Source organism: Eumetopias jubatus, unplaced genomic scaffold (genome assembly GCF_037043125.1).
Source record: "Eumetopias jubatus isolate StellerSeaLion01/CBP00866 unplaced genomic scaffold, mEumJub1_p1.0 scaffold_8, whole genome shotgun sequence".
NCBI lineage: Eukaryota > Metazoa > Chordata > Mammalia > Carnivora > Otariidae > Eumetopias > Eumetopias jubatus.
In genome coordinates, this window is record NW_028274814.1 from 141,664,664 (window position 1) to 141,689,331 (window position 24,668).

At 59.3% G+C, this 24,668-nt stretch overlaps 1 protein-coding gene across 6 annotated transcripts in view; it reads right to left on the bottom strand.

Annotated features, from left to right (window-relative positions):
* Nucleotides 1–6,346: 6,346 nt before the first annotated feature.
* BRD1 (bromodomain containing 1) overlaps nucleotides 6,347–24,668 on the bottom strand; it is a 42,700-nt gene continuing 24,378 nt past the window's right edge. The window contains exons 7-13 of one of the 6 annotated variants that reach the window (XM_088025415.1): nucleotides 22,803–23,006; nucleotides 16,395–16,892; nucleotides 10,173–10,308; nucleotides 9,665–9,792; nucleotides 9,095–9,204; nucleotides 8,638–8,792; nucleotides 6,347–7,783 (exon numbers count right to left, since the gene is read on the bottom strand). In XM_088025415.1, the coding sequence (XP_087881541.1) occupies nucleotides 7,600–7,783; nucleotides 8,638–8,792; nucleotides 9,095–9,204; nucleotides 9,665–9,792; nucleotides 10,173–10,308; nucleotides 16,395–16,892; nucleotides 22,803–23,006 (1,415 nt within the window). In that variant the 3' untranslated portion in view covers nucleotides 6,347–7,599. Of the gene's footprint in view, nucleotides 7,784–8,637; nucleotides 8,793–9,094; nucleotides 9,205–9,664; nucleotides 9,793–10,172; nucleotides 10,309–16,394; nucleotides 16,893–22,745; nucleotides 23,007–24,668 lie in introns of those variants that run through there. The other 5 variants (XM_028115358.2, XM_028115360.2, XM_028115359.2 and 2 more) reach the window with 5 other exon arrangements.

A 24,668-nucleotide genomic window follows, 5' to 3' on the forward strand; every position in this document is an offset into this window, starting at 1 on the left:
ACACCTAGCCCAGGCTCCTGGAAGAGGCCAAGACACGGTAACACGGAAATGCAGCTCACTCCAAACTGCACGTCGGTGAACAAAGGTTTAACTTCAGACCCCATCGTGTGCCCTATAAATACAGCCCTGATAGGGATGGTCAGTGGGAGGTCTCAGCTGAGGGGAGGACGCTCCACCCCTGCCCCTCCACCAGGACTCCGGCCGCTGTCTCCGCGGGGCTTCCCCAGCTGGTGAGGTTGGATGTTGTAAGCACCCGAGTTGATGTAACTTCGTCCTACCCTCCTTCACGCTTACTCTTGCCCTCACCTCTGTGCACATTTCCCTTTTCTTCTTTTGTTTCTGTCAGATTTTGTAAGATCGATAAAGTGGCTTTTCCCCTTCAAACAGAGGGTACAGCGGCTGTGAATCCTTTCTTCAGAACACACCTGAAACCCAGACCCCTGCTCGGCCCCCACGGCACAGGGCAGCCCCCACAACCTGCGCTGACCTCCTGGAGCCCCGCCCTTCCACACACCTGTCCCAAACCTGCCCCGCTCACCATCTCCACCCCATGGGCAGCAGCCCCCAGGGGCACCCAACCCCCTGCCCTCTGGAGCCGACTCTTCACAGCCACGCCCCCCCAGAACTCAGGTGGTGTCACCCTGCTCGGACGCCAGCAGGGGATCGCCCAGTCTCACAGTGTGACCCTCACCCCCCAGCCCCACGGTCCCTCCGCTAAGTGCTCCGAGAGATCCCTGCCTGGGGTCTCTGCACCTGCCTGCCGCCGGCCCAAGACCAGCCACAGAATGTGCAGAGCCCCGTACAAAATGAAAAGGACCCCCGTCCAAACATTATTAAGAGTTTCAAGATGCCGGCCCCCGAGCCCCACGGCCTTGCTGTCTGCTCCGCCCTCACGCAGTTCCTGCCTGTGTTGTCTGAGCCCCTCTGCCCTGGGGGCCGCATTGGTGAGAGTCTGTCCGCCGCTGCAGCCTGGCGCCTCAGGCTGGCCTGTGGTGTGGCTCGGTCCGGCCACATCACAACCTCTGCAAGGATGGCGCCAGATGTGTGACTGCCCCAGCCGGCGTGGGGCCGCACACACCTGTCCAGGTGGCCCCGCCAGCCTTCTCGGAGGGGCTCCTCCCTCCCAGCCTGCCTCTGTCCCCTTCCTGCTGCCCGCCTGGGAGCTCCCCCATCCTGCGCGCGCTGCAGACACCTCCTCCAGGCAGCCTGCCCTGCACACTTGCGATTCCGTCATTGCCGATTTTGGCTCTCGCCCAGCTCTTGCCGGGGAGGGGGCAGAGGGGCCTCGCATTTTGTCCTCCCTATCCATGGTCCTGACGCAGGCCTGGCACACGGTAGGTCGCAGGAAACGAGCCCGTATGGATGCGTGAAGGAGCGAGCAAGGGAGCGGATGGGGATGAGCAAGGGGGTCTCGGGTTACAGGAGACTCGAGAAGCAGCCAGGGGCAGTGGAGGGAGGAACGGGAGCCCCAGGGTGGGAGCCAGGCGGGAGGCAGGACTGTACAGCCTCGGTTCCTGCACAAAGCCCAGGGCGGGCAGGCATGGAGTGTGGGCAGGGCGCAGAGGCTGCCCACGGCCCAGATGCCCCCAGACCCGGAACGCTGGGGGGGGGGGGGCTGTCTGTTTCGGGGAGGGGAGACAGGGTCACTCAGCCCCCAGCGAAGGGCAGAGAAAGCCTGGGGTCTGGCCGGCTGGTCCGGGAAACAACGAAGGGCATCCCCAGCATCCGGGGTGAGCAGTGCTCCCCAGCGGCTCTCCTCCCGCACCGACCGCCCGGCTCGGCCTGACCGGGAGCTCACTTCTCACAGCCGTGCGGGGAGGTCACCGCCAGGAGAGGCACCGCAGGCTGACCAGCCCACGGAGGGGGGCACGGCAGTGGAGGACCAGCCAAAGCTGAGGACAACAAAGAGCGCAGGAGAGGAAACACGGATTCGGAAGAAAAGACGGACCTGCCGCCACCCGCAAGTAAGCGGCAGTTTGCATAGAAAACCAAAAAGATCGATTCACTGTCAGAATGAGTAAGAGTTCAGAGGCTCCTAAACTCAGGAAACATCTAGAAAATGTAATAGAAGGTAGGATACTGTCTTTCTGGAACAGTCCCCAAAACTAAGAGGGACCAAGGACCAACCCGCGTGGCCCTGAGGGGGCGGCCTCTGACACGGCCGGCGCGGAGCTGGCCCGGGCGGCTCCCTCCTAACAGACAATACGGCAGAGGGACGTGACGTCACTCCCACAAGGAGGTCACCAAACACCAGGGTCCCCGAGCAGTGACTTCACCCCACAAGCCCCGCTCTGCTTTGGGACACGGAGTACTAATACCCTAGCTCCAACGGTTAAGGCCTTCTCTGGTGTTGTTGGAGGAACTGAAAGGAAGGACGTGTACGGAAGGCTCCCGCCTCCAGACACCGCCCCCCTGCAGCTCAGGCTCCGGGGCCCGGCCTGTCCACAAAACCAGAGCTGCAGCCCTCACCCCAAGGGGAGGCGGGCAGCGCCTGGGACCAGGCTCGGGCAGCAAGGGACTAAGTCACCATCACTGGGTACCTGCCCCCGCCCCGTGCTGGATCGTACCCTGGCCCCCTGACCCCCAGAACCCCCAGACGGCCCAGGCCTCGCTGCAGGTGAACACACCTGGAGCCCGAGCTGGCCTCCAGGCACGTAGGAGGGCCCGGCTAAATACCAGCAGGGTACAGGGGCTCCTGGAGCCGGGGTGGGCAGCAGCCCCTAGGAGCCCCAGATCCAGCACCACACCCCACCACTCTGAGCCTCCCTGGGAGGTATATTCACAAAGGCCAATGGAGAGAGCGGCCAAAACCATCCCGGCTGGAGGCAGCGACTCACTCGGTGCATCGGCAAAATCGAAGCATCTGCTACGTAGAAATTAAAACAAATGTGCTGTTTCTCTAAGGGACACTCAGCTGTTCCAGGTTGCAGCCAACAGATCATATATTGTGATTTATGTGCAGAAGGCTTGTGTTCGCATCGAATGCAGGCTCACTAATAAACACCAAGAGGACGCAGCGGATGGTCAGACACCTGGGCCGCGTGGCAGGGCCACTCCTCAGCAGTGGTAGCTGCATCCACAGAGCAGAGCAGAGACACACAGACCCCTCTCCTCCCTCGCCACAAACAGCCACAGGAGCACATATGGTCAGTCCACACAAGTGACCACTTAGAGGCCGGAGATTCAAAGGCAGGAGGGCTGAGCCCTGGAGGGATGCCCCGGGGAGGCAGCAGAAGCCTGTGGGCAGCCGGGGGCGCCTGGCTTGTGTCTGAGCAGGCACGGGGTGTGCCGCCCCGGTGGGGCCGCGTCCGGGGGCTCCAGGCTGGGACCACAGTCATGGGGGCGGTGGAGGGAGTGGGGCAGGAGCATCCTTGGAAGCAGAGCCCCTAGGCCCCGGGGAGGGCGTGGCGAGGGGGCTGAGGGGCCCCAGGGGCCAGGGTTGAGCATTTTCTTCTATGTTTAGAGCCATTTGTATTTACTTTTCTGCGACGTGAGTCCACAGATTGCCCGTTTTTTTCTATCCTATCGTTGGTCTCTTTAGAGATGACTTACTTGTAAGGGTGCCCGGGTGGCGCAGTCTGCTGAGCGTCCAACTCTTGATTTCGGCTCAGGCCATGATCTCAGGGTCGGGTAATCGAGCCCTGCGCTCAGCTCAGAGTCTGCTTGGGACTCTTCTCCCTCTGCCCCTGCCCCTCCCCCCCAATAAATAAATCTTTTAAAAAAGATGACTAGTAAAGCTTTATATGTTAAGGAAAGCCCTCTTCTGTGGTTTGAGTTGAAATCCGTCTTTTGACACTATAACAGATTTGGGGGCCATGCATGCACAAACTTTTTAATTTTACATTGTTAAATATATTACTATTTTCTTTTATAGTTTCTGGAAATGCAGTCATATTTTAAAAGATCAACCCCACTCCATGGTTATAAATGATCATTTTGTGATTTTTTTCTGGAATTTTAATTATTTCACTTTGACCCATTTGAAATTTACCTTCTGTAAAGAAAAATAACTGGCCTTAAAAGGGTATAAATGTATGTTTCTATCACAAAAAGAAAACAAATCCTCAGGAAAGCCGTGTGTGCCTACCAGAGACCCAGGTTCTCTCTATCCTACGGCTCTGCCATTCATGACCCAAAACAGCTGCTGCAGCTCCATCCACCACGTCCACATTCCGGCCAACAGAAAAGAAAACACAGCAGGAAAGAGCACACCTCCTCCTTCGGAGGGCATTTCCCTGAAGTGACACTTCCCGTTACTTCCCATTGGTCCAGTCCCCGGGCCTCACCAGCTACAAGGGGGCCCGGGGGGACGCAGTCACAGTTCCAAAAGGCTTCCTTAAAGAGAAAGAGAGAGTGGGGGGTGGGGAGGGTCAGTGGGGGTCTCGGGCCCAGGCACTACTGTGGTGTTGTGGGGAGGGGTGCAGGCTCCCGCCAAGGTGGAGGCCCCAGAGCTCGTGAATCTGGGGGGGGGAGGCCCTGGAGAGGGCCTGATCCAGGAAGGGACACAGGGACCCCCGGTTGCCATGGGGAGGCCCTGAGCTCTGCCCACCGAGAGCAGGACTGAGGAGGCCTGGCCAGGGCGGCGGCAGGGGCGCAGGGGCCCTGAGCTGGGCCACGTGGTCAGCCTACACCGTCTCCGACACCAGTCAGAGGAGCCGGGCGGTGGTTCTGCTCCTCCGCACTCGGAGCAGAGCCTCGTCGCCTGACGCGGAGACGCCGAGTGGGTCCAGGCCTGAGTCCCCAGGCCCCGGTGCCCCCCCGGGGTCCACCGGGCAATCCAGAGACCACAGGATCCTGGCTCCGGATTACCTGCAGACGTAGCAGCAGAAGGCCAGCTGGACTCACCGGGAGCACGCGGTCGGCGCCTGCATCTGCCCCAGGCTGCCCAGCTCCAGCCTTCCAAGGGTCCCAATGCCGGAGCTGGGCCCTTGCATGCCCACCCCCCAGCCGCCCCCTCCCCGGGACTCCCCTGCACTCCAAAGCTGCCCCTTCGGCCCGCTCACCCAGAGGTCCTCGGGGACCTGCCCAGGCGGGGCCTGTCTCCACCGGGCAAGGGTGCAGGGCAGGCCCAGGACCCTGGGAGCAGAGTGAGGGCCCGGCAGGGGCTGAGCGCCTGGACACCCGCCTAAACCTAGAGCCAAAGGAGCCCTGAACACGGTGTCCTTGCCTTCACCTCCCTGCGTTTCAATCCATGAGACGCCCCAAATCACCCTGAAAAGCCACATACTCGTGGGTAGAAGGTGCCGCCCCACTGGGGACGTCTGCAGAGGGCAAACTGACACCCCACACGGTGCACCCCTCTCACGTCACCTTAGTAACAAGGAAACCAACAGCTGATCCCAGGAGCAGGAGAGCCAGGGGGCCGACTCTCCGACACATTTTCTATGTCGTAGAACACCTCAAGAAAGAAGCCACAGCCCACGCGCGCCCAGGACCCCTTGGTGCTTGACCGAAGCAGGCAGTGGGCTCTACGAGGTCCCACAGGGGACCCCCCCCCCCGCCCTGGACAGCTGGGTTACCGCCGGCCCCGCCCAACCCCGGGTTTGGGCCAAAGCACAGCCATGTCCGGTGCGGGGCCAGCAGCGAGCACGGTGCTGAATGCGCTTCCCAGGAGCTGCCCCCAGAGATCAAGGGGGCCCAGTCCTCCGCCTGACCAACCACCCCGCCCACCTGGGATCGAGTCGGCTCCCCTCCCAGGTGGCTGAAATCCTAGGCAAACAGGGACCAGCTGTTCCCCCCTTCCGGTGGGTGCAGAGTGGACTGCCCCCAGGTGACCCAGCAGAGCCCCAAGGGGACAGCATGTACCAGCCCCAGCAGGTGCCTCCCTGCCTGCATCTCCCTCTCACCTTTCTCAGACGCACCCCTGATCCCAGCCCTGAGCCCTAAGCCCTCGGGGGGCCAGCCTAGCTTCTAAAGAACCCCTGAGACCAGCTCCCCCCGGAGGGGGAGGGTCCGGTGCGGGTGGGGTCTGGGGCAGGGCCGTGCGGGAGCCCTGCACCCCTGCAGCCTGTCCCGGGTGACTGGTAATGCCCTAGGAGGCACAAATCTGCTCCAGTGGACGCCACTAATGGAAAGCTCACTCTGCTCAGGCTCCAGCAGCACCTCCTTCCAACCTTCGGTGTGACCGTGACCGGGTGGGAGGTACCACCAGCAGTCACCCAGCGCCAGGAGGAGGGCTGCCAGGTAGGTGCCCCAGCCGGAGGCCCGCGTGCAAACCCAGCTCCTCGCCCGGCCCGAGCCTGCGCCTGGCCCACAGCGGCACCCCCACCACCAGCAGGCCCTCCGCAAGGGCGGGCACTCCTGGCAGAAACACGGCACATACAAAGCGTCTCTCAGACACAGGACAAGCTATCAAAGGAAGACGTTTTATTTTCAAGTTTCTATGGAGATGTTACAAACAATGGAGACTGAAGGGAGAAAAAAAAACATTTAAAAAATTTTAAAACTACCAGTTTGAAATAAAAATATGATTAGGTAAAATAATAAATAATGCCATCCCATGACAACTTTAAGATGAAGGCATGTCGAGTGCCTCGATGAGCCGGTGGGGACAGGCTGCCGCAAGCCCGCCCAGTGCCCCAGTGAGGGAGGAATGAAGTGGCCACACCGTCCAAATCTTGACTTTATTTTTTAATATAAAAACCGCATTTTTGGAAACCCACCCTACCTTTTCCCCTAACATAATGCTTTACCTCTTAAAAATAAAAATAAAGTACTAATTCTATATACATCACATGTACCATACAAAAATGTATCCAAAGTTTCTATTGCTACCAAAGTGTTCTAAATTAAAACAAGTTACAGAAAGCCCCTCATTGTAAACAAAAGATTACAAGTTACAAAATCAAAGAACACACAGCCAGAGTCATTTACACAACCAACACATCCGGCTCCCAAAGCAAGTTGAATTTTTATGTGCCTGTATAAAAATGCATATCAATATACTTCTGCAAATTTATTTTTCATTATAAAGCAAATGAATACACTTTCTACAATAAATAATCCGCTGGGAGGCACACCCGTGGAAGGCCAGGGCGGACGGGCGGAGGCTGGAGGCGGGCGAGGACGGTGAGGACAGCGACACCCAGAGGACGCGCCCGCCCCGGCCTCACGGGGGCGGCGGAGTGTTTTTGGTGATTCGCAAGTGATGTACACAGCATAAATTTATTCTCCACCTCTTTCCACAAAGTACCATCAAAATAATGTCATTTTCTTTCTTAAAATACACATTTGTCATCGTAAATTTACATCCCGTCTTATTAAATAGTGGTACTCCGTGTAAAGAGTATGATTTACAAAATTATTAAACATTCAAAAGTCTTTAAAAAAAAGCTACAGATCAATGAAAGTGACGTGAGCAGCACCCTCCGGCCTGACCTGCGGGAGGCACAGACGAGTTCGGAAGACGCACCCACGCCGTTCACAGAGCGCCCAGACGGGGATGGTTTCACAGAGAACTTGGAAATAAAACCTGCCCTCCCCAGGGGAGGAAGAACGAAAGAACCAGGCCTAGAAATCAGAATAAGTTAAGTCTGGAACAATATACACGCATGTACAGCTTATCCACACTATGGACAAGGCCACGGGAAGGCGGACAGGTCAGTCGATGTCACTGAGGTCGCTGGTGGGCTCCCCGTGCACGCGGCTCAGGTGGCTCATGGCACGGTCGAAGGCGACCCTCACAGCCTTCCTGATGCTGGAGTTCCGCCCCTCCATCATCTTCAGTTTGTCTATGGTCTCGTCCATGCCCAGGGGGACCATTTTGGACTTGGGGAGCCATTGCCTTTTTGAGAAAGAAAAGAGGGGAACAGTAAGAACTGGCCGCACGACCACCCAGCGGCTCCAAGACCCCCGGCCGGCAGGGCCATGCAGCAGCCACCAGCGCTCAGCTCCAGGGCCAGCCCCATCAGCCAGCCCTGACCAGCCTCGGGGCTAAGGACCCGGGGGCACGGCCCGACCCTCCTGCCGACCCTGGGAGGGGCTGGGGGCTCCGGGAAGGTGTGAAAATCAAGTCGTCACCACATCTCCTCCACAACACTTCCCAAGGGGCCACCGCATCCTGGAGGCTGGCGGGAGACAGGCACAACCCACCAGCCTTCCACGCCTTTCCTGAGTGGCCAGGGGCACACTCGCACCTTCATGGGCATACAGCCTCGCACAGCGAGTTGGGGAGGACAGGGCCACGCCAGGAGGGGAGGGCAGGCGGACCGAGCTGTGGGGCGGCCGACCAGCTCTCGGACTGGACAAGGCGGGCACGTGCCTCCACCAGGTCTGCCCACGACCAGGTCACGGCGAGGAGAGAGGAGGAGTGGTCATGGCTGCCACACAGCATGGCACACAAACCCAGGCCAGCTGCACCCCCTCGGCCAGGCCTGCACAGCCACTCAGCGCCAAGGAGCACTTCACCGGCACAGGGAGCTTTCGGTATGGACACCGCCAACGTGCACCTCGTGAGCACTCAGGGAGCGAGCACGGGAACCGAGCAACGTCAGGGGGGTCTGGGAACCCAGAGCACCACGTGGACCCACAGGGCCTGGTCAGCTGGCCGCGCAACCCCCAGCAGGACCCAGGAGCACAGAGCCGGCCCAACAGCAAGCCCAAGGCCAGTCCCTGTGCAGCCTGGGCACCTGCACTCACCAGCTTCTCTTGTTGTCAAAGAAGAGAACGAGGAACAGCTTCTCATCAGCCTTGGTCTGCATGTGCTCGCCTATCTTCAGCACGTCCAGCGGCGGGGCTGGGATGGTGACCCCGTTGTGGTGGCCAGGCACACGTGGCATCTTAGGGTCAATGATCTGTCAAGGGAGGACACGTGCAGGTCATGTCTGAGGGCCCATCTGCCACGCCCCCGGAACACTCTCCTCGGGCTCCAACTTGAGGTGGCTTTTGAAGGAACGCTCACCCTGACACCCTGCACACACGTCCCTCGGCAGGCGCTCACAGGACACCCGTCCCGACAAAGGCAGCAGATGGCCCCCAGACTCAAGGCACAGGGCCACACTGCTCAGTACCCTGGCTCCCCAAGGGGTAGCCCCATGGACCCCCACAATGCACAGACCAGGGTCGTGGCCCCACAGCCCACTACCCCGAGGCTCACCAGGGCCGGATAGGAGGGGTAGCCACTGCACTTGGCCCACACGACTTTCAGAGGCTCGAGAACAGAGGCTGCAGCGTCCGTTGAAATCCACATGCTGTTCTGACCAACCTCTGGGCAGAGAAAGGAAGGACGCAGTGAGTCATCAGGAGGGCAGGGTGCCGAGCACGTCTGAGGCGACCCCTGCAGGAGCCCCAGCGAGAGCTACTCCCACCTGACCCCAAGCCCGGCCTGGCCAGCACCGGCCCAGCGGATTCCTCACACTCCGCGAGATGCTGAAATGTGGGGAACCGACAGGACTCTAGTCCCACATCTGGCTGCAAAGGACAGAGGAGCGGGCGGCCTCCAGAGTCTCACGAACAGCAAACATTTGGAACTGAGTATTCCACACAAAAAATGATAAAGCGCAGGACAAAGCCATCCCTGCCGTTCCCACAGCACCCCTTCCCGTTGAGTGGCAGCCGTCCGGTCTGCGGGGAGCTCTCACGGACACGCTGGCAGGGAGGCCAGCTCGGCCCCGCCGGTAGAGCGGGCATCCACGTCACGGCCCGCGGAGAACGGGGCTGGACTCACCTGCGGCGATCCTGGCCGCCTTGGCATAGTTCCCGTTCTCGATGCAGGAGATCAGCTCGCTGCGGTCCTCCAGCGTGTGCCTGCGCACCAGGGCGGGCTTGCCCCGGCCACACTTGGGCGCGCTAAAACTTCAGGAGGAAAAGCAAAGCTGTGTCAGAAAGCGCTCCTTCCCCTCCGCTCCGTCTGCAGCCCAAGCCGGGCCCCGCAGAAGCCACACGGGGCAGACCGCACCCGACAAGCCAGGGCGTGCAGGGCCCCCAGTTAGAAAGGGGTCTCCGTAGGGCAGACGGGCAGGAGGCCTGCACCTGCCACCCTTCCAATCAGGGCATGACTTTGGGGGGAAAAGATAAACAGTTACGTTTCCCATTTCTGGTGAAACTCTACGAGGCAGATAAAGGGAACCCAGGAAAGGGCCCCTGAAGAGCAGGACACACGCACCCCCGGTGGGCAGGGTGGCAGGGACAGGGCAGGTGGGCGCGGGGCGGCAATCAAGCAGGGCTGTGCCCACCTCGAGTCGCAGAGCGGGCTGCTGCTGGAAGAGATGCTGGACTCCGAGGCGCAGCGTCGTCGGGGTGCGGCTCTCCTCCCCGGGGCGCCACCCAGCTCCTGCTCGCTCCGTGCGCCCCCAAAGCCATTGGTGAGACCTACAACACAGGCACACAGGTGCCTCAGGCCCACGTGCCGGGGGCCACGCTGCACAAGAGCGCTCCCCGTCCGAGGCCGCACAGCGTCGGGTCTGCCCCGTGCCCCCTGCCCCCGCAGCGCAGACAACACAGGACAGGCGGGGCACCTTCCGAGGCCAGAGCGCACTGGTCGGAACAAGGTTCTCCAAAGAGCAAGAATGTCTGCATAGGCTCCACGAAGGCAAAGCCAAGAGCATCCAGTTCTTCCTCCTTCCCAGATCAAAGGACTCTGCACTCAGGACGAGCCCCTGCCATGGGGGACGAACCGTGTCCGGAGGAGGCCCCTCACCACCACCACGAACAGGTTCACACACAGGAGCTTCGATGGGAATGGCAAGTCGAAGGAAACACGTGCACCTCAAAAACACTCGAGACATGAAAGCAGAAAATGCGCCCTCTTGAACCCCGACCACCCCGTGCCCCGCAGCGCCAGAACTCACCGGGGAAGCTACCCCTCCTGGTTCTCAAACCGTCTATGTAACTGAACAAGACACAATTCATCCAGAACCATGGCAACTCTCAAAAGCCAAACCACTGCCCCCCCCCAACCCCACCCCGAAGAGCCCAACACCAGAACAGGATGGGGGGCAAAGGAGGGTGACCAGGGGTGCAACGGCTGGAGGGTCGCGCACATTTTTTTTTCCCAAAAAGAATCTCATTCCCATGCTTAAAAAATGTTAAACCCAGTTCTTTAAAAGTTTTTTGGGGGTGGCCAGATTACAGGGTTTTCTCATCTGCTTTACACACTTTGTATGTTCTCAGCGGCAAAGACACATGTTAAGTGAGCGCAGTGAACTGACCGTGCTGGCGGCTAAGAAATAAACGCGCACGCAGCGGGCGAGCTTTGCTGCTTCAGGAACGGACCACAGCAACTCGTTTTCCTGAAGTAAATTCATCAGACATCCTGCTCCTTTTCTGTGGACTCAGCACCACAGGCTCTCAAGAGAAACGTAGTATTTTTCACTGCGGATCTAACCCACGTGCACCAGCGGCAACCGCAGTTGACTGGGGATGCTATGCTCGTTGACGGCATTTGGACATTTGTAGCCCACAAAGTACAGCAGCCGAGCAGAGGCCACGGGGCCGGGAGCCAGCTCCAGCCACGCTCACCAGCGGGTCAGGGGAACCGGGAAGAGTAAAGCAACGCCCAGGGTCCCCCCAGGAGCTGCAGAAGGCAACAGAGAGACCCCAACCCAGAGACAACCCGCCCCACCCAGGCACAAAGACAGAAGGACGGGGCCACAGTCCCACAGGCGCACAACCAGCATCCGACAGCAGCAAGGCCACGGAGCCACTGCCGACACCCTCGGAAGAAGCCCCAGCACATCACCCGACTGCCCCCGTGGCAACAGTCTAAGCAACAAGGACGTGCAGCCACAAAGCTGCTCTGCACAGGATCAACTTGGAGCTGGGGCCTGCTGACCCTGGATGGCCTCACTGGGCACCTGACAACCTTGACGTCCAGGCGCTGTCATCACTTCTGCCTGTGCCCTTCCCTGCAGAGCTGGAGCAGGCCGACCCGGGCAGGCGTGCGAGGCACCTGGGAAGAGCTCAGCCAGGGCCCCTCCCTGTCCACAACAGGCTCGGAGAAGCAAGAGAAGGCGCCAGTTCCAGGCCCCAGCCAAGGGCAGACTAAGGCCCGGCGCCTGTGCGGGAGCATCCGGGGAGGAAGGGGACCTGGCACCCGTGTTCCCAAAACATGGCACGAGGCTTCCCTTGCGACCAGGAAGGCAGCACCGAGGGCATCTGCACCTGGTGCTCGGCAAGAACCACCTGAAGCCATGTTCCCCCATGAGACGCTAGGGGAGGAAAGGTGAGGCTCCGTCTGAGAAAGGAGAGCGTGAGCATGGCTTCCTCCACCTCCTGGAGAACTGAGAGGACGTGCGTGTCCACAGCGCCTGGTCACACACACCGTTCATCTGTTACCCAAGAAACGTCACCAAACAGGTGCTAACCAGCAGGCACCACAGACGAGCCCAGCAAGAGAAGGCTGCTGGGGCCAGAGGAGGGCCCCCCGTGCCGCCCAGCCCTCCCCAACGTCCTCGAGGTGGCCAGTGGCCAGGGCACCAGCCTGGGCACTCACCACCTCTCTGCCCCCACCCCGGCCCACAGGCTGCCTGTGCAGACAGACGCTTCCTGCCAGCCAGCTGCAGCTCAGGGAGTCCACGGCCCCGCCCTGGACAGCCCACAAGGAAACCCAGGTTCTGGGGGTCCGTGCAGAGAGGGGCCCGCGAGCCATTTGCACAGGATATCCATACGGCCCCTGAGCCCCTGGCCGAAACCAAGTCCACACGCCAACTTTTAGCAAACTACTTCAGAAAAAAATAATTTTTTCAACGCTGAACATCAAGTCAGTGTGCTACAAGACACGAAAGACACAGGGGCCCCGTGGGAAAGGCCGGTGCCCTCCAACACGAGAGCCGCGCTCTCCCCCAGAGCCTCTGTGCCGCGGCCCCGTCCCACCTCACGAGGACCTCCTCTGCCCCCACAGGCACGACACCTCAAGCCAAGAGGTGCCTGGCCCAGCCACTCCCCACCCCATCGAGGCCTTCCTGGGGCACACCTGGGCCACGTGGGGAGGGGGTGTCCCAAGGGGCCTCCAGAGACGGCCAGTCAACAGTGTCAGAGCAAAGTCCTCAAGAAAGCTTCCTGAAGCCGCGCGCTCCACGGGGAACAGCTCACCCCCGCCAGGCGGCAAGAAGACCCTGGTCCCCCCCGCCGCCCCGGGTGGTGAGGCCCACACCTGTCACACCCTCGCTGCTCCTTAAGGAACCTCCTGACTGGTGCCCGGCAAGAGGCAGAGAAGAAGGGTGGGCCGCGCTCACCGCCGTCCACCATGGGCCACGTGGTGTGGACACCAGTGCTCAGCCTGCCACCACCCAGGCTGCTGCCTGGCTCCCCAAACATGACGATCCAGGGCTGCACTCAGCCTCTTGAAGAGCTAGGGCCACCCGTTCTTTTGTTTATACATTTTTATTTGTGCTAGGCGATGGAACTGCATTTTTTGTGTGTGCATTTTTCAACCTTTTCATAAAAACACAGCAAGTGAAATCCCAACCACCCTGCTTTTGCCTAGACCGGCTCCTCGAAGCAGTGGCAGGGGGCAGGGAGGCCCCCACCGGGTGCATGCAGCAGGCATTCGGCACGGTGCGCAGAGACAGAGCCGCCTGGCTCGCTCAGGACTCCCCAGGGCCGGCTGGCAGGAAGGGACACACAAGGGGAGAAGGGAGACCACGTAGAAACCCCGGAAAGAAAGATGCTGACAAGCAAGGGGAGGCGTCCGTGTTCACACGTCTTCCGGCTGTGCCGCACCCCGCGCCTGACCCAGGACAGTTCTGTGCCTGCGGAAAGCAGTCCACGTAAGACATCTGTGGGGGCCGCGGACTCTCTGCGCCACCTGGCTCTAAAGCTGCCCTCGGCATCGTTCACACCTACCCACGGGGTCAGGATGGGCTGAGGAGGCATCCTGCCAGCAGCAGCCAGCTCAAGGGGGGGCACCGGGCGGCTCTCCAGCACCTATGCCGTTCCTCCCGTGGGCATCTGGCTCGGACTTACAGAAGGGGGTGGGCGGGGTGGGGCCCGTGTCCTCCACGTGGGCTTTGTGTTTTTGTTTGGAAGATGAATGAACGGATGCTTCTAGCGTCCTCCACAACAATTACATGAAACACAAGGATGCTGTGATCTTTCTGCACTCCAGAACCACCGCTTAGCAGAGCTCCCGTCCAAGCTGAGTAAGAGAAAACAATTAGGATCCAAAGAGCGAGCTACCCAGCATGTTAGTAGTTAAACTGAGAACCTGGAAAACAGCAAAAAAGCCATTTAGTCTGACTATGGGCGCCGCCAGACCAGCCTCTGCCCTGAGCAGCCTGAGGACACACACGACTCCCTGTCTCTCTGTCTCTGTGTCTGTCTCTGGTTCTGTGCGTCTGTCTCTGTCTCACACACACATGCACGCGCGCACACGATGCACACGCAGCAGGAGTCTCAAGAGCAGAGACCAGGAGCACAGAGGTTCCGGCCCAGCTGTTTGTTATGGAAACAGACGAGCGTCGCGGAAAGGAGGAAGCGAGAAGACAGAGCGTGGGCTCCAGGTGGCGTGGCACCGGGAAGAGCAGGCTCAAGGGCTCTAACCCCGGCCCACTGGCACTTCCCACAGCTTGCGAGCAGGGAGGGCCCCCAGGGGCCGAGTGTCTCCAAATGAACGGGTCTGTTTTCACTCTAACTTGGAAATCTTGCAGTGTGCGGTGGGACGCCAGAAAACCCCTACAAGGCAGAGCACACAGATGAATCTTTGGAAAAAGTGGAAGGCTCAGAATAGTTCAAGTCGTCAGATGGCGAAGACCGCCCCTCGGAGTGAGCAATCCAGGGCGTGCAGAGAGCACCAGGAGGCTGAGGTGAAGTGGAGCCAGAAATGGGAGCCGGGACGGGCAGCACTCCGCCTGAGTGCTGAGCAGATCCTAGTGCTACTCAGACTCCCGGGCCGCTCAGGACAGCGTTAGGACTCATCATGCATCCACTGTATCTACTGCCACTCTGGAACAAGAAAGCAAACACCCCCATGTCAGTCAGGTTCCTCCAGACGCACACCGCGGCCCGCTCACAGAAGCTCCTGCAGGACTCCGTCAGCACCAGAAACCTGCAAGACCCTCCACTCGGCTGCACACAAGTGGGGGGGGGACATCATTTCCTACAAGGGCAAGGGTGCCCGAGGCCCCTAAAAGCGTGGCCACCAGGCTGCTGGTGGAGTCACCCCGAAGGTGGGAGGCCCAGGGGCGGCATCGGCTACAGCACGACCCACCTAGCCGGGTGAGGGCCCCCGCCGGGCCCCAGGGACCCCCTCCTCCGACACCAGCTTTGCGGTGCACCAGTGCCGCGTGGGCCCCTGGCCAGCGCTGCCCTGCACCCGCGCCTCGCTCGGAGGCTCTGGCTCGGGGCCTGGAGCCTTGAACAACGTCCAAGCAGCTATGCCCACGGCACGACACGCTCTGGCTCACTCCTCGTGCGGTGACCGGACCTCGGGGCACGCACACAACACGCACAGTCTTTCCCGAAGCCTGGCTAAGACAGACCGCAGGGCAGTCTGGGGAGACGCGCAAGCGCTGAGACGCGCTCCGTCTACAGCCTATGAACCCCCCGCGCAGCTTCACGTTACTCGGAAACAAAAAAGAGGCTTTAACCCATCAAAGTAGAAGCACAAGAACAAAGAATTTCTATAAAATTAAGTGACGGTACACAAGTTTTCCAGACGTTAAAAGAACATGCAGAAGAACTTATCCGGGCAACACAAGGAACCGCGCGTTGGCTGCGGGGCAGGGAGCGCACGCCGGCGAGAAGGCCGCCCTGCCGAAACGCGCTCCCGGGTGTCCCCGGACAGCCGCCGCCCCAGGCCTCCACCCGCGGCGAGAACCCGGGGGACGCACACGTCCGACCGCAGCACCAGGAGGAGGTGCCAGAGGCACAGCCATCGCCGGGCGAACCGGGAACGGCGCGCAGTCGTGCTCGTCTGGCGGCTCTCACCGGGAGCTGAGAAACAGGCGGCCGCCCGCAAGCCCCGCGCGGCGCGAACTCCGCCACGACGCTGCGGCGGCCCCAACGCGAGCTCGGGAGCCTCCAGGACAGGCCCGGAGTGAGCGACAGGCAGGCGCTGGCGTTACTTCGGCAGCTCCCGGGCAGGAAGTCACCTCAGCACCACAGCCAGAGCCACACAGGACAGCGAGGGACCGTCACAATGCTCTCAATCAACGGCGCCATGTGGCCCCGCAGCCCCGAGGCAGAGGCCCCCTCCGCGCCCCGGGCCCGCGCCACCGGGCGGGCTCCCGGAGCCGGACGCGGCCGCCCACGTGCCACCCGCGGAGCGCGGCGCAGCGCCCGCGCGACACGACCCCGCCAGGCCGGCCCAGCCCCCGGCGCCCCTGCGATGGCGCCACCTCCAAAGGAACGCCGCGGCGGCCCCCGGACCGTCCTCTGGCAACCGCGGCTGGGCCGGCGCCCGGCACCTCCGCCGACAGCCCTGGAGGAGAGAGAACGCGGCGCCGCGTGGCATTTACCTGTGTCCAGGCGCTTTCCCGGGGACCCCTCCTCCACCTCAGAGTCGCCGCAGGTGCTCCGCGACCTTTTTCTTGGCTGCAGAAGAGTCTCCAACCTCGGAAGGACTACAGACAAAAAGGTTTTGGTCCCTAGCTGAGGAGAAGTTGGCTGGGTTTCAGTGTTCTTGGCAGACTTTGGGGGGCTTACACTTTTCGATTTGCAGAAGAGAACAGAAGTGCGTCTGTTTACATCGCTTGCTGGCTCCGCCACCGCGGAGGCCGCCGCCGCCGGCGCATCGCCACTACTGGCGAGGGTGGGCTCTGCAGGGTGTCCGATTACCAGTGCGCTCTGAGTGCAAGTGCTATGTGATTCATTATCAAATGTGACTCTTTTGAATAGTTTACTCTGCTCTGGGTTGAGTTCTACTGGTTTGAGGGTTGGTGGTTCTGAATTAGTCTCCGAGTTTGAAGGAAGAGGTAATGCATCTGATGGTTCAAGTTTAGGGGGAGATTTATCTCCTGAAAAAATTATAAATAAAGTGATTTTTGAAAACTGATAATTATAAAATCTATTATAAAACTTACTATAAATGTGAAGTCCACCAAAATACTAATTCAATTAAGGAAACAAAGCATCACACATACTGTCTGCAAGCAGTGAGGGGCCGCAGCAGCCCGGGCCCGGGGCCGTCGGGGACACTGTGTGCACTTCCCTAACACCAAAAACTGAGGTGGCCTGGCGCCCGGGCTCCAGGTGCGCAGGTGTATCAAGTTACTCTCTGAAAACGACTGTCGAGGATTTCCTCCACATTCGCCAATATTAACACATCATTCCAGTTCATGACAATGTCTGCAATCAACCATTCACTTACCTTGAGGAAGAAAAATATTTCACATAACTAGGGGGGCTAACCGGGCATTCCCACACAGCCCTGACCTGGGCCATACGGTCAGCAAGCAGGACACGAGCACGTAAATCTGACCTCTGACCAGGGCGTTCTAGGTTGATGGTAAGGCCCATCTGATGAGTGGCAGGTGGCTGTGAATGTCTCACGGGAGCAGGAAAACCTCCCACTCGGTTCTCCACCACCCTCTATGCCACGCCCTGAAATGTTATAATGTAGATTCTTTCTCTCGAATCTGACTTTAAAAATAAAAAGTCTTTGGAAGAAGACTATCTTTGCCTCATTTAAAAGGCTTCTTAAAACTATTAACATAAAAACGACCTCTGAAGACCCACGGAACAGAGCTTTATCCCAATGCCCAGAGAGGAGGTCCTCCAGGGACCAAGCGGGCTGGTCGTGCAAGGGTGCAGCCCTCGGGGACAAGCCACTGCTTTGGGCTACATGTGATATAAAAAAAAGAATAACAATTGAAATGACCCTAAGTGGTATATAAATCCTCACTGAGTACAGTTCTTATTTTATTAAATCTGCAAACTGCCCCAAAACCGCGTAAAAAGACCTAAGAAGGTAGTATTTTAACTCCGGTCGTTTTGAAAGTGGAAAGCTGCACAGCTCCTGGGTCCCACTTACATCTCAGAGCAAATGTCCTGAGAATTCTCCCTAAGGAAGATGAGAAGGAGCCAAGCAAGGCTCAAGCCGCCCAACCGGCGGTGGCTCCGCTCGTCCCAGACACAGCCCTGCTTGGCAATGTTGGCAATGCCCCTCGAAGCTGGACACAACACGTCACAGGGGACCCAAACCCTGAGGGAGGGTTTCCTCAGCAGAGGCCACATGAGCGTCTGCGGCAGATAGGACACAAGTCCTCCCGTGCCCACGCCCCCCGCCACGGCTGCACCACTGCCTGAGTGGACCGTCCAGCATCCGTGACGCGGAAACACCGAACCACGAACCACACTGACTGACACGGGGCAGAGTTCTTCCTGCCCGTCCCTTCAAGTCCCTAACGGGTTTAGGAAAATAACATTCACAAACCACCCAGGGAGACTGAGCAAATGAAAACTGGAGAGCATGAAGAGCTGCTGCTGCTGCTGCTGCTGCTGGGAGGTTTTTCCAAGAACACCGAGGCCGAGCAGGCACTCGCATCCGCAGCCCGCGTGTAAGCAACCACCGCTTCCCCGAGCATGGGCCTCAGTTCACCACCTGCCTCTTGTCCCCGCCTCTGGCCTCTCCCTCGGGCCCCCACGCCGGGCTCCCATCCTGACCACTGCACCAGGAGTCCTGCCCCAATCCCTGCGGCCAGCATGGGGTCGCAGCCATGGCCAGCGGTCCGCCTCCCGCTTAGCCAGGTGGGCCTCAGCAACACCAGGCAGTGGCCACTAGAGCCCGAGGGAGCCACTCCCTCCAAGGCTCTCCTGAGCCGCCTCCTCACATGCCCTGTCCACGCTCCCACTTCAGACTCCTGTCCTGGCTCAGCCCCCCAAGCCTGCCCATCCCTCTCTGGGCAGCCAGCTGCCAAGGCGCCCACATCTCTGGCCAGGTACACAAGGCCCCGGACCCCCAAGGTCCACACACACCTTCTCCTACATTTCATGCTCAGTCCACAGAGGGCTTTCTCCTGCCCTCACATCCCTCAAGGGGAACAAAGGTGAAGACGTCATCAGAGGGGCCTCCCCAACCCCTCCTTTTACCCAAAGGCGGCCTGTGGCACAGCCGCAACCGCTCTGCCTGTCCAACACCCCACTCTGCGGTCGGCCTGGGCAGCTCACTGGAAGCACTTCTGAGGCATGACGGGGCGGGGGGATGGGGGCTACTCAGGTGACCAGGTGCAAACCACCGCCACCACCAGCTGCCACACCAACAGGGGTTGCTGGAACCCTGGGCCTCGCTCTCCTCATCCATAAGAAGAGAAAAGAGCGGGGCACCTGGGTGGCTCAGTCGTTGAGCGTCTGCCTTCGGCTCAGGTCACGATCCCAGGGTCCTGGGATCAAGCCCCGCATCGGGCTCCCTGCTCAGCAGAGAGAAGCTTCTCCCTCTCCCACTCCCCCTGCTTGTGTTCCCTCTCTCGCTGTGTCTCTCTCTGTCAAATAAATAGAATCTTTAAAAAAAAAAAAGGAGAGAAAGGAGTGCTTCTGCCTCTCGGTGAACCCGGTGGCTGTGCCACTGTGCCCGTCAGCCAGCAGCCCCCACTGCCCGGCCCTTCAGGGCAGGTGTGCCCAGTCAGGGCCCTGAGCTGAGACCACACTAGAACTTAACACACAAACGTGAACGTTCTTGTGAAAAGTCACTAGCTGCTAACAATCATGTCATTTAAGTGCATATGAGAAATGCTCTATTACATCAAAGTCCAAAATTCCACTCCCTCACAAGAGCAACACGGTTCTCCATACAGGATCTGAAACTAGCTCCTCTAGAAAATCCAAAGAGGCAGTTCTGTCTGCAGATCAGCCACTCGCCAACTACACCGACTGAATGCGTCCACAGCAAAGCCACAGAGGAAGAACTTGGGCAGGCTCCAGCACGAGGCATCGGCCTCCTGTGACCCCCCGAATGCACGCTGTCTTACCACCCCTGCCTCAGCTTCCTCCTCACAATCCTCGAAGGAGAAAACAACACCTATGCACACTGCAGACTAGGGTACCTTTTATAAACAAGAAACGTGACAGACAGGGTCCTCTCCCGCTCCAACGGGACCAGCCAAACCACAGCTCTCGGCTGCACTGGACTACAGCAGGCCTAAGGGGGCCACGGCGGGGGTCGGGGGGGGGGGGGCATGAGGTAGCCTGAGGGAGAGTGAGGGAGTGGCCTGAGGGAGCCTGGGGGGGGGGTGCATAAGGTGGCCTGAGGTGGGGCATGAGGTGGCCTGAGGGGGCCTGAGAAAGCCTGGGAGGCCGAGGGAGACTGAGGGAGCTGGGGGGGGGGGTGCCTGAGGAAGGCTGAGGGAGCCTGGGGGTGGGGGCCGAGGGAGTGGCCTGAGGGAACCTGGGGCGGGGGGCGAGGGGGCCTGAGGGAAAGACAAAGGCATGGTCCTGAAACACGAGAACAGAGCTCCAAGCACAACCTAAATCCCAGGGACTGGACGGGAGAGGCCTGGCCAATGACTCGGTGACGGCACCCTGCACCCTGCCGGCCCACGGCTCGCCGTTCTCACAAAGCCACCTGTCTTCATGACTCTGCCCCCAATCAGTCAACTGGGACCAAACTTCGGGTAGAAGCAGAGACTAAGCTCTCTGAGAACGCCAGCAGACAGGGACGCATACACCAGGCACCCGCAGGCAGCTGTGACTGGGTCACCCAGCCCCGCACGTCAGCCCGGAGAACCCCCGGAGCACTGCAGACAGAGCAAAGACAGGAGCACTGGCCCCAACCACAGGGGTGAAGGGCCACCATCAGAGCAACACCCCGGGGTCTCCCTTCAGAGGAGGCGCGTCGGCGGGGCCGACCCAACCGTAACCCCTGTTCAGTTCCAAAAGAGACAGCGTGCTGAGAGGTAAGGATCACGTGGCAGTCAGGCGTCCTCAGCTTTCAGAAGATTCTTGGCCCTTGTCCTGCAAGAAGGATCACGAGCTCCCCTTTCTTCGCTAGCTCCTGGCTGTCTTTGTCAACCTTCATGAGACGACACCCCACCCCCCACCCGCAGGTCCCGCTGCTGCCTCAGGGCCTCCCTGAAGGCTGCCTTCACCTCCCCTGCGCCACTCCCACCAGCCGCCAGCGAAAGGCCCTCTCCATGTGGATTCCAGGCCATCTTTGGTCAGACCTCCCTGCTGTCTTCATTCCAAATGACCCCAGCGCCTCAGAACAGCACACGTGGGCTGGAGTGGGGGGTGTCCGCCTGGCGGGGAACCTGAGCTGCAAGAAGGCTGGGATGACTGGGGAAGGACACTGCGTCCAGACGAGCCCCCGGCCCAGCCCCCATCGACGACGGTCAACGACTGGTTCACAAGCTTTCCCCAAACTCCCTCTTTTTGGAGCAGATAACGTACAAAGAGTGGTTTTCCCACAAAGAGAAAAAGATCAGCTCAGCCAGAGTGTCGGCTCAGGCAGCGGGAGGGGACTGGACCAGACAAAGGCGTGCCTCCCACTCCAGGCCTAACAGCTGGGGGCCACCCTGGACCCCAAGGGCCATGAAGGTGCAAACAGGGGGCAGCCAGCATCAGAGCCTGTAAGAGCAGGTGCTCTTCAGAACAAACTGCCCAGGGGCGCCTGGTGGCTCAGTCAGTTGAGCGTCCAACTCCTGATTTCGGCTCAGGTCATGATCTCAGGGTAGTGAAATCGAGCCCCATGTGGGGCTCTGTGCTGGGCGTGGAGCCTGCTTGAGACCCTCTCCCTCCCTCACTCAAAAATAAATAAAATAAAAATAAAGAACACCAAAACTGTCCTTCCTTCCCCACTGAAGCCTCTCCTCTCTTCCTATCACCCAAAAGGGAGGTTGTTCTAGAGTCTGCATCTCACACTAGGGAAGCCTAGTCAGAGACACCGTGAACTGAACGAGGAAAAGCTGCATAAACAATTCTGAGTTGTACGCACAGGAGGTCACTTCCCATAAGAAAGGCTCAAGGGCTGTAGCTCTTGTCTCCAGCAGCAGGAACCACACGAGCAGTGACACAGGAGGACTGGGCTGGCTGCACCGCCGAGCACCCACACAGGGAACACGGCAGGGCTGCCACGCTGATACGGATGCCCACAACGAGTTACTACTCTTACTGTTCTAATGTGGACGTGCCGGGAAAAAACGCAGACTACGAGGCAGACTGCCGGCAGTGTGGCGGGGAGGAGTCCTTCTCTTCCGTGAAACTACAATGTGTGGACTCTCTACCAAAACTAAGAGAGCCATCTTCTACCAGGTTCTCTGGGCTCCAACAACTGGGCTACAGTGCCCCCCCGACAGTCCGTGTCCCGAGCACAAGGCCCGCCACCTGCAGCCACCAGCAGTTTCCGTTAGCACTGGGCTTCCCTGGGGTTCCCTCGGGGCGGGTGGGTTTCCTCTCCTCATTGACTTTCTACGCACAGAAGCGTACTCGATGCCCAGCTCCTCTCCCAGCCACGCACCCCAGGAAAGGTCACCAGCTCTCGCTGCTGTGCACGTAACGTGTCGGGACGCCCAGGAGGCAGCTCCACATCAGATCCCTGCTCCCTGGTGACAGCTGTGTCACCGGCCACCCTTCGGACATCAGAGAGGAGCATTCACGTGACGGGGGCATCCCAGCCCTTTCGAGAGCTGATGTGACCAGCAAAAACCATCCCTCTTGTCCCATAAGCCACGTCTACTGGACGGTGAACGAGGTCTAAACCACGCTTTTTAAACAGTGTTTCAAGAACTTGAGAAATAAAGTCTTATCCTGTGTCTAAAACTTTGTGACTGTTTAAGTGCCACGATGCAGCAGGGACGGCACCCCACTGTGACAGGAAACAAAAGCCCAGTGGGGGCTCCAAGGGGGTCAGTTAGGACCGACACTCAGCACGTGCTTACCTTCCTCCCCCGTCTCCTGCCCCAGCTGAGCACCTTCCTCTTCAAAGCTTCCAATACCTGATTCCGCAGGCGGGGGCTGGCTGTGCTGCTGGCTCAGTTTGTTTCGAAGGACAGCAATCTCCTTTCTCAGGAGCTTGGCCCGCTTGCTCCGAGACCCACTGGACTTCATGGCGCACGTGAGGTCCAGCTTGTCTAGCAGCTCTCGCAGCTGCTCCTCCAGGACCATGTGGGCCCTGTTGGCCGGGTTCAGCAACCTGTCCACTGGAGTCAAAGGACACTTTGTCAGTCATCTACCACGCTGCCCCCGAGACCTCACTGGCATCGGCCCTGCCCGCGGGAGCCCCAAATGCCCTCCACGCTCACTGCAAACCCACGACGGGCCGCTGCCACAGGGAGACACACTTTCACCCACTGGGCGTCAGGACGCGCCTGCAGGGAAGTTTCTACGTCCACGGCGGGCCAGCCAGGCGCACGGGGACACGGTGCACTGAGGCAGGGCTAGCGCCTCTCCTTGTGTGCACCTGAACCAAGCCCCTCAGTGAGGACCAGTGGCCGGGCCAGAAGGCGGCACAACAGGACAACCCCCAAGGGAGGCACGCTCCACTGGCCACATGCACGGGGCCACCTATACAGACAGGGTCTCAGGTCTGAGCCGGTCTCCAGACGCAGGGCACTGTGTGGCTTTACTAAAACTGAGCCACACGACGCGCAGATCATTCTCAACTTCAGGCATATTTACTATAAAAAACCCTAGCAACTTTCACTTAAGCAAAACAACAAAATTTATAAAACCCAAGTTACCTGAAATTAGTGAAAGGTGGCTAAGAAAGAAACAGCTCTTTCAAACTAAGACAAAACCAGGAGTGAGAGAGATAGGAGAGAAGGTGGAAAGAGACAGAAACCACAGCACAACCACCAGGAGCGAGTGACACCTTCCTCCAGAAACAAGCGTTTACTAAAAGCATCTGTGCTTTTCACAAAGGAGGGAGACATTAGTATCACAAACTAAGAATGCTTAAAACCTAACGGCCTGGCTTACATCCATACTGTCTCTAACAAAATTTCACAAATAACAGCCTCAAAAACGTGCAAATAAACAAAATTGTGTCATTTGAAGGCCCCTCAGATCTTTACCCTTTAAGCAGATGAGGGACAGCTCTGTGTGCACCACCCACCAAGAGGCAGGCCACGGGCCTTGGCACAGCATGGACGAAGGCAGCCAGGGGCCATGCGGACTGAGTGGGGAGGGAAGGAGGAGCACCCGCTGCCCGGAACATGTGCCCCGCCGGCTCCGCCATCTCCCCGCACAAACACGGAAAAAATTAATTAAGACTGCTCATCCTTGAGTTTATCCCTAGTGAAAACGTGGCTGCTGGACTTTACGGAGGAGGCCCCACAGCGACCCATTTGCCCATGTCCTCAAAGCCCACAAGCCCCTTCCTGTTCCAGGGAGGCTGCATGGTGGCCAGAGCGTCGTGGCCAGGGCAAGGCACAGGGAAGGCAGCCCCCACCCGTCTCCAAGGACAGGAACAAGCGAACAGATCTCTGTGCCCCAGCTGAGAGGCACGTGGTGGCACTCGGACGGCTGCAAGGCCAGAGTCCGGGGGGGGGGGGGGGGGGGGCTGGGCACACGCCCACTCCTGGGGCCTTCCCTCAGCCACAAGACATCATTGGAAGTGGATTAAGACCCACCCAGAATGTAGCCACCAACTAAACTGCTTCTTGGTCTGTATCATTCAGACCCAGGCTGTCCCCTACGGGGCCACTGCTCACGTGTTGTCTCCAATGGGTCCCTGAAACACGCCTGGTCTGAACAGAAACGTGCTAGGGGTATAAAATACATGCTGCATGGCAAAGAAAAATTAAAAAAACAATGGAAAACATAATCAGTAATTTTTACGGTGATTATGTGTTAAAAGCACA